The sequence below is a fragment of the Dendropsophus ebraccatus genome, chromosome 4 (assembly GCF_027789765.1).
Source record: "Dendropsophus ebraccatus isolate aDenEbr1 chromosome 4, aDenEbr1.pat, whole genome shotgun sequence".
In the NCBI taxonomy this organism is placed as follows: Eukaryota; Metazoa; Chordata; class Amphibia; order Anura; family Hylidae; genus Dendropsophus; species Dendropsophus ebraccatus.
Genome location: NC_091457.1, coordinates 5,191,510 through 5,204,369, shown reverse-complemented (window position 1 = coordinate 5,204,369; position 12,860 = coordinate 5,191,510). Strand labels below are relative to the sequence as shown.

Genomic DNA, 12,860 nt, shown 5'->3' with positions numbered 1-12,860 from the left:
CTTGCCAAGTGGTTCCAGTCATTCCTGGTTCCTGCCTTCTGACTGCTGTCTCTAGTCCAGCCAAGACTCCTGGTGAGTTCCAGCCTATCTGCCTACTTGTCTCCTGCTGCACCTCGCCACCACCACTAGCAAGCCAAGCCAGGGGTAGCAACCTGGGGGTCGCCTGCCACAGCAAATCCATCCTGCCTTGCACTGGGCTCTGGTGAAGACCAGCGGCCCCTTAGACTCCGCTCCCTGGTGTGGCTTACGTGGTGGCACAGGGGAACCACAACTCCCAGCGTTACAGTAGGCTCCAACCATGGATCCCAGCGCGGTGCCTGATCTCCGTGAGATCACAAGAGTGGTCACCCAGCAATCTCAACAAATCCAGCAGCAGTCTCAGCAAATACAGCAATCGGCTACTGCCCTACAGCACCATGCGTCAGCACAACAGGCTCCTCCAGCAACTCCACCACCTTTGGCACCAGTAACGTCACCCCTTGGCCCGAACCTACTCCTGGCACTTCTGTCTAAGTATGGTGGAGACCCCAAGATGTGCAGGGGATTTGTCACTCGAGCTCCTGGCAAACCAGTTCACCACTGAGCATTCCAAGGTGGCGTTCGTTATCAGCCTCTTGGAGGAGAAAGCCCTGGCCTGGGCAACACCATTGTGGGACCGAGACGATCCAGTCACCACTAACCTCCGGACCTTCCTGGCAGAGTTCCGGTGTGTGTTTGAGGAGCCAGCTCCAGCCTCATCTGCGGAGACTGCCCTCCTCAACCTGCAACAGGGGAACTCCTCTGTTGGGGAGTATGCGGTACAGTTCCGCACTCTGGCCACTGAACTAGACTGGAATAACGCCGTCCTAGTGGCCACCTTCAAGAAGGGCCTTTCCAGTCAAGTGAAGGACGAGACCTCCCATCTTCATTAAATGATCTGATCCACCTGGCTACCCGGATCGATGTCCGGTTCTCTGAGCGCGAGGAGGAGATTCGGCAAGAACGCCTGCTATATCGTCCTCGTGGTAGAGTATACCCCCTTTCGGTTCCAGAGACTGAGGCCATGGCCGCTTACATCAAGGAGAACCTGCCGGTGCCGGGTTCTTCTTTGTCCAGAAGAAGGATGAATCACTCCGTCCTTGTATTGATTACAGGGGACTCAACAAAGTCACGGTGAAAAATCGCTACCCCTTGCCTCTGATTTCTGAGTTATTCGATCGTCTCCGGGGAGCTCGAGTCTTCATTAAGCTGGACCTCAGGGGGGCCTACAATTTGATCCGGATCCGAAAGGGCGATGAATGGAAGACCGCCTTCAACACCAGGGATGGGCACTACAAATATCTGGTCATTCCTTTTGGTCTCTGCAACGCCCCAACGGTCTTCCAGGGGTTCATCAATGACATGTTCTGGGATCTCCTCTATGTTTGTGTCATTGTGTACTTGGATGACATCCTGATCTACTCCCCTGATATGCAGACCCATGTGACTCAAGTGCGCCAAGTACTGCGACGGCTAAGGGCCAACCATCTGTATGCTAAATTGGAGTGCACATTGGAGTCCAGCCTTCCCTTTCTTGGGTACATAATCTCAGACCATGATCTACAGATGGATCCATCTAAACTCTCGGCAGTCCTTCAATGGCCACAGCCCGTTGGGCTCAGAGCCATACAACGCTTCCTGGGGTTCGCCAATTATTATAAACAGTTCATTCCACATTTTTCCACCTTGGTTGCGCCAATTGTGACTCTTACCAAGAAGAAAGCTGACCCCAAGCGGTGGCCACTCGAGGCTGAACAAGCGTTTGCCAAATTGAAGTCAGCCTTCGGTTCTGCTCCAGTTTTCTCTCGTCCAGATCCCGCCAGGCCATTTTCGTTGGAGGTGGATGCCTCTTCTGTAGGCGCCGGAGCGGGCAAGACTAGGACCTGTGTTTTTTTCTCTAAGACCTTTTCCCCGGCTGAAAGGAACTATACCATCGGAGACCGTGAGTTACTGGCGATTAAGTTGGCCCTGGAGGAGTGGCGTCATCTCCTAAAAGGGGCAAAAAACCCAATAAACTTGTTAACTTTGTTATTCATTTTCGTCCAGCGGAGAAGAACGTGAAAGCTGATGTTCTCTTGCGGGCTTCCGATGTCCTTGGACAAGAGGACACTCCCTGCCACATCATACCACCAGAACGGCTGATACCGGTCGCCACCTCTGTTCTTCAAAATGTTCCTGCTGGCAAAACCTATGTTCTCCCAGCGCTCCGAAGGAGAATTCTGAAATGGGGGCACTCTTCGTTGATCGCTGGACATCCTGGAGCCCGTAAGACAGGGCAACTAATCTCCCGCCACTGCTGGTGGCCAAGTCTGTCCAAGGACGTCAAGGACTTTGTGGCTTCCTGCACCACATGTGCCCAAAACAAGTCTCCTCGTCGCCTTCTGAAGGAAACTCCATGATCTGGGTGGTTACTGATCGGTTCTCCAAAATGTCGCATTTCGTGGGTCTTCCTGGTCTGCCTTCTTCCTCTTGCCTGGCCAACCTGTTTTTCCAACACATCTTCCGGCTGCATGGTCTACCACAACATATTGTTTCCGACAGAGGACCTCAATTCATCTCCCGGTTTTGGCGTGCTCTTTTCCCAGCTCCAGTTCAAGTTGGACTTTTCTTTAGCCTATCTCCCGGAGTCCAATGGGCAGGTTGAGAGGATCAATCAAGTTCTAGGGAACTACCTACGGCACATCGTTTCTGCTCCCCAGGACAACTGGGCTAACCTACTTCCCTGGGCAGAGTTCTCCTATAACCACCTAGACTCAAGTTCCACCGGCAAGTCACTGTTCTTTATTGTCTACGGTCATCACCCTATTCCCCCGCTACCTCCAGCCGTTCAGAAAATAGTAAGAGACTTAAAGTCCATCTGGCAGCAGACACACCAATCCCTGATACATGCAACCGGTCGAATGAAAGTGCAGGCAGACAAGAAGAGGAGACCTGCCATAACTTTCAATCCAGGTGATAAAGTCTGGTTGTCGGCCAAGCACGTTTGATTGAAGATCCCAAGTTACAAGTTGGGTCCACGGTTCCTTGGTCCATTCACAGCCCTGAGGCACATCAATTCGGTCGCCTATAAACTACGCCTGCCTCCTACCATGCGAATCCAGAACTCTTTCCATGTCTCACTCTTAAAACCAGTGGTCCTCAACCGTTTTTCCAGTAAACCCTCCTCTTCTCCTCCACAAGCAGTCTCTGATGACATCTATTCTGTTAAGGACATCCTGGCAATGAAGACTGTTAGAGGAAGACGCTTCTTTTTGGTTGACTGGAGAGGTTTTGGCCCAGAGGAGAGATCCTGGGAACCCGAAGCCAACATCTTAGATCGGGATCTCATTAAGAACTTCTTGCAGGCAAGAAAGCGGGGGAGGCCCAAGAGGGGGGGGTACTGTCACATCCACGGCCGCGGCACATACCTCTCGCCGCGCAGCTGCTGTCCCATCTCCTGCTCTGTGCCGGGGTTCCTCCTCCTCCAGCTCCCTGTCTCGACGGGCGCGTCCCTGTCTCCTAGGGAGCGTATGCGGGCTCTGCTATAATTTAACCCTTTAAGGACATGGCCCATTTTCGTTTTTACGTTTTCGGTTTTTCCTCCTTGTGTTTAAAAGGTCATAGCACTTGCATTTTTCCACCTAGAAACCCACATGAGCCCTTATTTTTTGCGTCACTAATTGTACTTTGCAATTACAGGCTGAATTTTTGCATAAAGTACACTGCGAAACCAGAAAAAAATTCAAAGTGTGGTGAAATTGAAAAAAAAAACGCATTTCTTTTATTTGGGGGAAATGTGTTTTTACGCCATTCGCCCTGGGGTAAAACTGACTTGTTATGCATGTTCCTCAAGTCGTTACGATTAAAACGATATATAACATGTATAACTTATATTGTATCTGATGGCCTGTAAAAAATTCAAACCGTTGTTAACCAATATACGTTCCTTAAAATCGCTCCATTCCCAGGCTTATAGCGCTTTTATCCTTTGGTCTATGGGGCTGTGCGAGGTGTCATTTTTTGCGCCATGATGTTTACTTTCTATCGGTACCTTGATTGCGCATATACGACTTTTTTATCGCTTTATATTACATTTTTTCTGGATTTGATGCGACCAAAAATGCGCAATTTTGCACTTTGGGATTTTTTTGCGCTGACGCCGTTTACCGTGCGAGATCAGGAACGAGATTAATTAATAGTTCGGGCGATTACGCACGTGGCGATAGCAAACATGTTTATTTATTTATTTATTTGTTTACTTTTATTTAAAACCTGGAAAAAGGGGGGTGATTCAGACTTTTATTAGGGGAGGGGGCTTTTTACTATTAACAACACTTTTTTTTTTTTTTTTTACACATATACTAGAAGCCCCCCTGGGGGACTTCTAGTATATACACTTGGATCTCTCATTGAGATCTCTGCAGCATAGATATGCTGCAGAGATCCATGAGATCGGCACTCGTTTGCTTTCGGCTGCTGCAGCCGAAAACGAACGAGTGCCGAGCCGAGGACGGCGCCATCTTGGACGCGTCCCCGGCCGGCATCAGTAACGGAGATTGCTCCTCCGGGACAAGGTCCCGGAGGAGCGATCTCCCCCACTAGACCCCAGGGAAACGTTGCCTCCGGTAATCGGAGGCAGCTGTCAACTTTGACAGCTGCCTCCGATTAGCTAATTAGCGGGCACGGCGATCAGACCGTGCCCGCTAATAGCAGCGGTCCCGGGCTACTCGCGGCACCCGGGATCGCGGCACTTCAAAGCGGGGCCGCCGCGCGGCCCCGCTTTGAAGTGCAAGTGAGGACATATGACGTACGCATACGTCCTATGTCCTTAAGAGGTTAAAGGGTCAGTGTGCCTTTAATTGGCTGCTGCTCTGCAAGCTCTCCTATAAATTGCAGCCCTGCCCCACCACAGGTGTTGGAGCCTCTGCAGGCTTTTCTTAGTGTGTAGTCCCAGCTCTCCTATATCCAGCCTGTGTATCCTAGCTGTATACTCCTGCCCATGTATCCTGCCTGTGTATCCTGCCAAGCGGTTCCAGTCATTCCTGGTTCCTGCCTTCTGACTGCTGTCTCTAGTCCAGCCAAGACTCCTGCCTACATGTCTCCTGCTGCACCTCGCCACCACCACAAGCAAGCCAAGCCAGGGGTAGCGACCTGGGGGTCACCTGTCGCAGCAAATCCATCCTCGCAGCGGGCTCTGGTGAAGACCAGCGGCCCCTTAGACTCCACTCCCTGGTGCGGCTTACGTCATCGCTAGTGGTGGCATAGGGGAACCACAACTCCCAGCGTTACAAGATGGTTAACTTTACCAGTTTTTTGGGATAACGCTGAGCCCTGGCCTAATAGCTGTTTATCAAATAACTTCACTAATAGGTAGCACATAGGTAAATAAAAAGGACATACATTGACCCCTGAGGCCACTTGTTAACCCTTCCTGAATATGGTCCGGTCTGTAGCTTTGCAGCTATCTCAATACTTCAACTCCCATTATGGCTGAACCACTGACATAATGAGTGTTGTCCTTATGCAGCAACTGCAATACCCAAGGTTTAGAGAAAAAGAAAAAAAATGTCTCAGAGTTATACAGAACATGGCTTCAATTGGCAGCTACGAAAATAGTAATGCAAAAAATGTATTGCCACCAAAACTGGATTGCACAAAATGAAGTTGCCTGTGTGAAAATTAGCTTTTTATACTAATAAACAGTAATGAACCAAAAGTCTACATGTATTTCCAGCGACTCTGTGTCACCCCACCCCTGTTATATATACACAAGGCTACTGGGCCCCTGCAGTCCCTGAAAAAATCCTGACTAAACCTTTGCAAGTAATTCTTGTCCCTTTCTAAGAACACACTGACTGACTAACTAGTCCCTCCACTGCACCTATTCTCTGCATTTCTTTACTGACTGCTGATCACTCCTGTTTGCTAAAAGGCAAAATTAGTTTTGACATTTGGGCAAATAGGAGGGTAGACTTCCAATAATATTTTACACTTACATTTTCAAGTGAAAGATCTTTGCACAACATTTTTAGATAAAAAATAAAATTAGAGATGAGCAAACCGAATTGCCCTCACCGAAGTTTGACTCGAACTTTGGGGACCAACTCAAGTTCGTGCAGAACCCAAACTTTTGCTGCTTCTTTGTGCTGAACTTCGGTAAAATGGAGAACAGTCTTGTCCCCAGGTGGTTAAGTGAGATTGCATGTGTCCCACCTCAGCCACTGATTGGCTGCACAACTGCACAAGCCACCCCAAACGTAGCAAGTGTTGTGTACCAGGTCTGGTGCCAGTGAATGGAGGTGGAGAAGTGAGCTAAAGAGGTAAGTATAAGTACCCCCTCTCCCAACAGGTAACAATAGAAAGTGCAATAATCCTGGCCCAGCAAGCAACAGGGTTAAGTCATTTAACCCCAATAGTATAAAGATGATGCGGCACTCATCCAGTACTGCAAATAGGTGTTTATTTCCTTACATGCTTGTGGATACAAAAAAGTCACTGAAGGCTACGATTAGTGATGAGCGAGCATGCTCGTTCGAGCTTGGTACTCGATCGAGTATTAGGGTACTCGTTACTTGGACGAGCATCTTGCGATACTCGAGAAAATCTCATCATCCGTTTCCTGTAAGTTTGGGCGCTACTTCTCAGCCAGTAAACATGCAGGAGACTCTTTGGTACATCCTGCGATCACGTGGAACCCATACATGTCGATAGCAGCGATTGGTTGGCCATATCAGATGACCCTGCCATATAAAACGTGCAGCCGGCAGTGCTCGCGTCAGACGCATGCTGTGAGAGATCAGGGACAGAGCTGCTGCTGGTCAGGGAGAGTGTCAGTGTAGGATTTAGCCTTCCAGTAGGCAGGGTATATACTAGTAATACAAACAAACAGCCCTTTTCAGGGCTTAAAAGCGTTTTTTAATAGTGTTACTACAGACTGCTGGCTGGGACTTGCAGTGCTGCTACCATGATATCACCAGCACATTGTGGTGACCGGCTGCTGGCAGAAAGGGGGCATTAGGTGTTGCATACAGACCCCTAAGAAGTGCTCAGTGTACTCTTTTTTTATTTTGGGGCTGTTGATCCTGCTGTACTACATTGTATTGCTGGGATTTGTAGTACATCCTGCATAGAACTTCACTGCTCATTGTAAGGGTCTGTCACAGAGTGTGTGCATAGTTCCGGCCAATACCAGATTGTACCGTACAGCCCCCCCTAAACTTGTGGGGACTACACTGTATTGCTGGGATTTGTAGTACATCCTGCATAGAACTTCACTGCTCATTGTAAGGGAGTATCACAGAGTGTATATAGTTCCGGCCAATACCAGCTTGTACCCTACAGCCCCACCAAACCAGTGGGTACTACAAGTATTTTTCCAGATATCTGTATTTCATACATAAGGCCTATCTCAGTTCCATACTGTGCAGTGTCCATAAAATGGTGAACCCCAGGGGTAAGGGTCGAGGACAAGGGCGTGGGGTTCCAAGTCATGTGATTGCTGAAGGCCGTGTTTCAGGGTAGGGTGACACAGCAGCACCTGTTGAGGAGGTAGCAGTGGCACACCGCAGACGTCCACTCCCTAGCTTCTTTGACCAACTTACGGGGTCTCAAGGTAGACCATTATTGAAACAGCAGCAGTATGAACAGGTGATCACGTGGATAGCGGATAATGTGTCCAGTAACTTATCCACCACCCAGTCTTCAACGCAGTCCGCCCACGCTACCCAAGGGAGTGGAACCCTTGCTCCATTAGCTCAGCCTCCTTCCCCACAGCCTGGCCCCTCCAGGGAAAGAAGGGATTCAGATCCACCACCATTATCCCAGGAACTCTTTTCTGTACCCTTCCCTGAGTCCCTGAGTCGCTGACCGCGTTGGTGAGGGCACGGATGATGTTATCCAAGACGTGCTAACCATACCAGCGTCCTTTCCAATCACTCTGCTACTTACAACTACTGGGTTTCAAAGCTGGATACGTGGCCCTAACTGGCGCTTTACGCCTTGGAAGTGCTGGCCTGCCCTGACGTTAGCGTGTTGTCAGAGCGGGTCTTCAGTGCAGCTGGTGCCATCATCACTGATAAGCGCACCCGCCTGTCCACTGACAGAGCTGACAGGCTGACGTTTATAAAAATGAACAAAGCCTGGATTTCACCTGAATTCAACTGTCCACCTGGGGAAAGCAGTTCAACATGAAGATTCTTGGTATATTCTCTCTTCCTCTTCCTACAATTCTCAGCTAACTGCCAAGTCTTTTTCCACCATGCAGGGTCTGGCCTAATTATTGGGAGGCTCAATTGCTTCCTCACTCACTTCTAATGGTTCTCTGTGTCCTCACTGCCATGCTCTGACATCACAGTACGTCTGCGGAAGAGCGGGAGTGGTTGCCGGTGGCCTGCTGATCGCGCCCCAGCCAACCAGCCAGCTGTTTTATTACATTTTTTTGTCTGGCTGTGGCCGGGGCCTCACCACCCCCGTCGAGAGGAATCAAGTGTACCTTTAATGGTGAGTGGTGACTGACAGCTGGCCTAGCCAGTTAGCTGTCAGCACCCGGGTTCTTTTACACTACATGTCCCAGCCCCTGGACTCACTCCAATTTTTGAGTGGGCTCACTTGCTTCCTAACTCACTTGTAATGGTTCTCTGTGTCCTCACTGCCAAGCTGTGTCTGGCCTAATTTTTGGGAGGCTCACTAACTTCCTCCCTCAATTTTAATGGTTCTATGTGTGCTCAATGCAATGCAGTGTCTGTACTAATTTTTGGGAGGCTCACTAGCTTCCTCCCTCAATTTTAATGGTTATCTGTGTGCTCAATGCCATGCAGTGTCTGTCCTAATTTTTGGGAGGCTCACTAGCTTCCTCACTCATTTTTAAGGGGTCTCTGTGTGCTCAATGCCATGCTGTGTCTGGCCTAATTTTTGGGAGGCTCACTTGCTTCCTCACTCACTTTTAAGGGTTGTCTGTGTGCTCAATGCCATGCTGTGTCTGGCCTAATTTTGGGGAGGCTCACTTGCTTCCTCACTCACTTGTAATGGTTATCTGTGTGTTCAAGGCCCTGCAGTGTCTGGCCTAATTTTTGGAGGGCTCACCTGCTTCCTCACTCACTTGTAATGGTTCTCTGTGTCCTCACTTCCATGCTGTCTCTGGCCTTATTTTTGGGAGGCTCACTAGCTTCCTCACTCACTTTTAAGGGTTCTCTGTGTGCTCAATGCCATGCTGTGTCTGGCCTAATTTTTGTACGGCTCACTTGCTTCCTCACTCACTTTTGAGAGTTCTCTGTGTGCTCAATGCCATGCTGTGTCTGGCCTAATTTTGGAGAGGCTCACTTGCTTCCTCACTCACTTGTATTGGTTCTCTGTGTCCTCACTGCCATGCTGTGTCTGGCCTAATTTTTGGGAGGCTCACTAGCTTCTTCACTCACTTTTGAGAGTTCTCTGTGTGCTCAATGCCATGCTGTGTCTGGCCTAATTTTGGGGAGGCTCACTTGCTTCCTCACTCACTTGTAATGGTTATCTGTGTGTTCAAGACCCTGCAGTGTCTGGCCTAATTTTTGGAAGGCTCACTTGCTTCTTCACTCACTTTTAAGGGTTCTCTGTGTGCTCAATGCCATGCTGTGTCTGGTATAATTTTTGGAAGGCTCACTTGCTTCCTCACTCACTTTTAATGGTTCTCTGTGTGCTCACTTCCATGCTAGGTCTGGTATAATTTTTGGAAGACTGACTGGCTACCGCTTCTACTTTTGTTCACTCTGTCCTCCCCGTCATGCTGTGTCAGAATTAGGCATAATTGTGCCATTAGGCAGCCTCAGAGGCATGCATACATGCTGCCCCTGCTGTTTCCTGTCCATTTCCGTTGTGTTTCCATCAATTTCTAATGTAGACAGGTTTTCACACAACCTTCCCTCTACCGAACTTGAGTCCCCTTCAAAAATGGTCGAGTCTCCCATTGACTTCAATGGGGTTCGTTACTCAAAACGAGCACACGAGTATCGGGAGATATTCGTTTCGAATAACGAGCACCCGAGCATTTTAGTACTCGCTCATCACTAGCTACGATCATTTCACATTCTCACCACCCTCCCTCCTCTCAGCCCAAGTCACTTAACCCCTTTCTTGCTCTGGCATGTGCAGTGCCCACAGCACAGTGGGTAGGGGACACTGCACTGGACCCAGCAAAGAAGGGGTCCAGCACTTAGCCCCTTCATTGCTGTGGACAGAACAGCTCCAATCAATGTATTATCATTTTAGTTACAGTGATCAGAGCTGCTCTGTTCCCTGACAGAACAAACCCAATCTCACTGACAGATATAGGCGATCAGAGCTGTACCATCAGGGGACATAACAGGTCCATTTACTGTAATAAAAAAAAATCTGATTAGTTAAGGACGGAATCTTTTACCCAACATTTTGTGAACAAGACGACCCAAACTCTTCAAAAGTCGTCTCATCTCATGATATGATATACCTGATATATTGGATATTTCTCCTTCTGGACATTTTGCGCAGTCATAGCAGCAGAAGTGTATACTAGAGGTTCTCACTTTCCTCTGTCCTGGGGAACAGTTTTCTGAGCATTGGGATTTTGGAGCCTGCAGAAAACCAAAGATTTTATTTATCCTTATCCTCCAATGTGCCTCCAGATATTGCTAATTTCATATAATGTTTACTGCATGTCTGTTATGTAGCAAAACATGTAAAATGTTATCTATATTTCATGAGTATTCTAATATTTTTAAATTAAATTGAGATTTCCATCGGAAGTTGGGTGGTGGAGTCTACTTAAAGGGATAATTCCAGCCGAAATGCCTTCATATTGTGTGAAAAAAAAAAAACACATTAGTGTTGCTTTTTTTCTCTTAGACAACATTTAACTAAGCACTGCAAGGCAGCATCCACACGTAAAATTCTCCATGGTTGCGGATCCATCCCTGATTGGCTGAGCTTGCTGGAAGCCATGTGATGCGCTCCAGCCAATGAAAAGGCTGCCGATGCGCAAGCCACTGGCAGGCTTTTCTCTCCCATGGACCCGGAAGTAAGAGACATCGCTGGACGGAGCACGCAGGTGACGGTGAAGCGGACGGCGGGAGAATGGAGTGGCGTGTGTGTCAGTGTTTTTTTTTTTTTTTTTTTTGGGGGGGGGGGGTCCCGCCGGAGTTGTCCTTTAAGTATTTTATTTGAGTAGCTTGGTTTTTAAAACATTGGCACAGACGTGCTGCCTCTTCTTTGAAGGCCTCTATTGTGGTATCTCACTTTTGAGAGCTAGGGGATGATGGCTCTTCAACCTTAATAGGCTGTTTTCAGATAACAGTGAATAAGTCCACAAATGGGCAGATAGGAGCCAAATGATCTCTTTTATAGAGGGTGCTATGAAAGAGATGATTTGGCTCCTATCTGCCCAGTTGTAGGCTTATTCAGCCCAGGAGAGGCCATTGCTAGTGTGAAAATGCTAGAGTGGGGACCATGTCTCGAGGACGCCTTAACGTGGCGACATGGTACACTCTGTTTGATCAAATAGTTTGCTAAGTTCCTCATTTTTAATATCTACAGAGCAGATGTTTGCCGTGTGTACGCCGGCAGGAGTATATACTGTAAGCCCTTACACCTGTGGGTTGCTGTTGCACCTTCTGTTTTTTGTCTGTACTTAAGCCACAAGCAGCGTGCAACCTGCAGTGGGAACAGAGTCATAGATGGGCGGCCAATTTTTTCCTTTTTTTCAGTACCAAAGTTTCGCCATAAGATGTCGGTATTGCAAGTATGTATACTCAGTTATTGCACAGCTGTAGTACTTATGGGGTTATTTTTTGTGTGTGTTACATGAATCTGTGCACCAATGAGAGTTCTTTTTTCTTCTTACCTATTATCTCTCTCTTTGATTCTCACATATGCACTCCTCACCCACTCACAGCACACGTTACATGCGCTGTAGGAAGGAAGTCACATGGGTGAAGTGTAGGGTCTTTTGTCTTTAGACTCTGTAGAGGTAGAACTCTCCCTACAGTTTCTTCTTAAGCAACCTCACTCAACACTATGCAGTGTTAAACCTTCACTAGAGAGGACAAGTCAGGGATCATCCTAACCTACGCCATGGACAAGGAGAGACATAGTGTAGGCCAGTATCCATAGAAAGTAAAAGAACTGATCCGGATAGAGCAAAGTTGCTAGAAGCCTACACAGGCAAAACACAGTCACAAGTATTCTTCATTTTCTACCTCCGAAGTTCTGGCAGAGCACAGTACTACTTGGGGTGGGACTCTTTCGACATCCTCCTCTCTACTCTTCTGATCCTTTCTTCCACTTCAACTCAGTCAGCACTGCTGTACAACTCTTTCTTCTCTTAATACAGATCTGGATCCTAAAATAATAAGTATCTTATAAAGTGTCAAGTATTGTATCAAGGCAAAGCTGTATTATCTACTGCCTACCTCAAGTATCTTCAGAGTAAATAAGATTTTATTTATACTAAAGAGACTCTGTGATTCCTCATCAAGCACCGACACAATACACACTCCTTGGGTCATCTCCCCTTTCTGTGGGTGGCAGTACCAATAGTCCGGGTGGGTCACTATTCCACTCAGGACCACTGTGATAAGTAGCCAAGGGACCCCGCAATAACCCGACAGGTCACTGACCACAGAAGAACAAGGTATAGCCAGCCCCTTAAAATAAAAGCAAGTACGCCACCATACCTGTGTGCCCAACCGGCACTGGTGTCACAATATAACATCACTGGGCACGGCTATATCTCGGCCAACTGGCAATGGTGTCACAACATTACATCACTGGACACGGCTATATCTCGGCCAACCGGCATAGAGCTGGCGTCACGCCTAACCATCTGGCAAGTGATCGGCCATACCTCGTCCACACTGGGG

The 12,860-nt window shown here is 48.1% G+C and overlaps 1 protein-coding gene across 1 annotated transcript in view; it reads right to left on the bottom strand.

Moving 5' to 3' along the window:
• The window catches only part of LOC138789175 (vomeronasal type-2 receptor 26-like), a 55,593-nt gene that overhangs the window by 13,096 nt on the left and 29,637 nt on the right, over positions 1–12,860 (bottom strand). Inside the window, exon 9 of the mRNA XM_069967779.1 lies at positions 10,454–10,577. Coding sequence (XP_069823880.1) covers positions 10,454–10,577 — 124 coding nt within the window. The remainder of the gene's footprint in view (positions 1–10,453; positions 10,578–12,860) is intronic.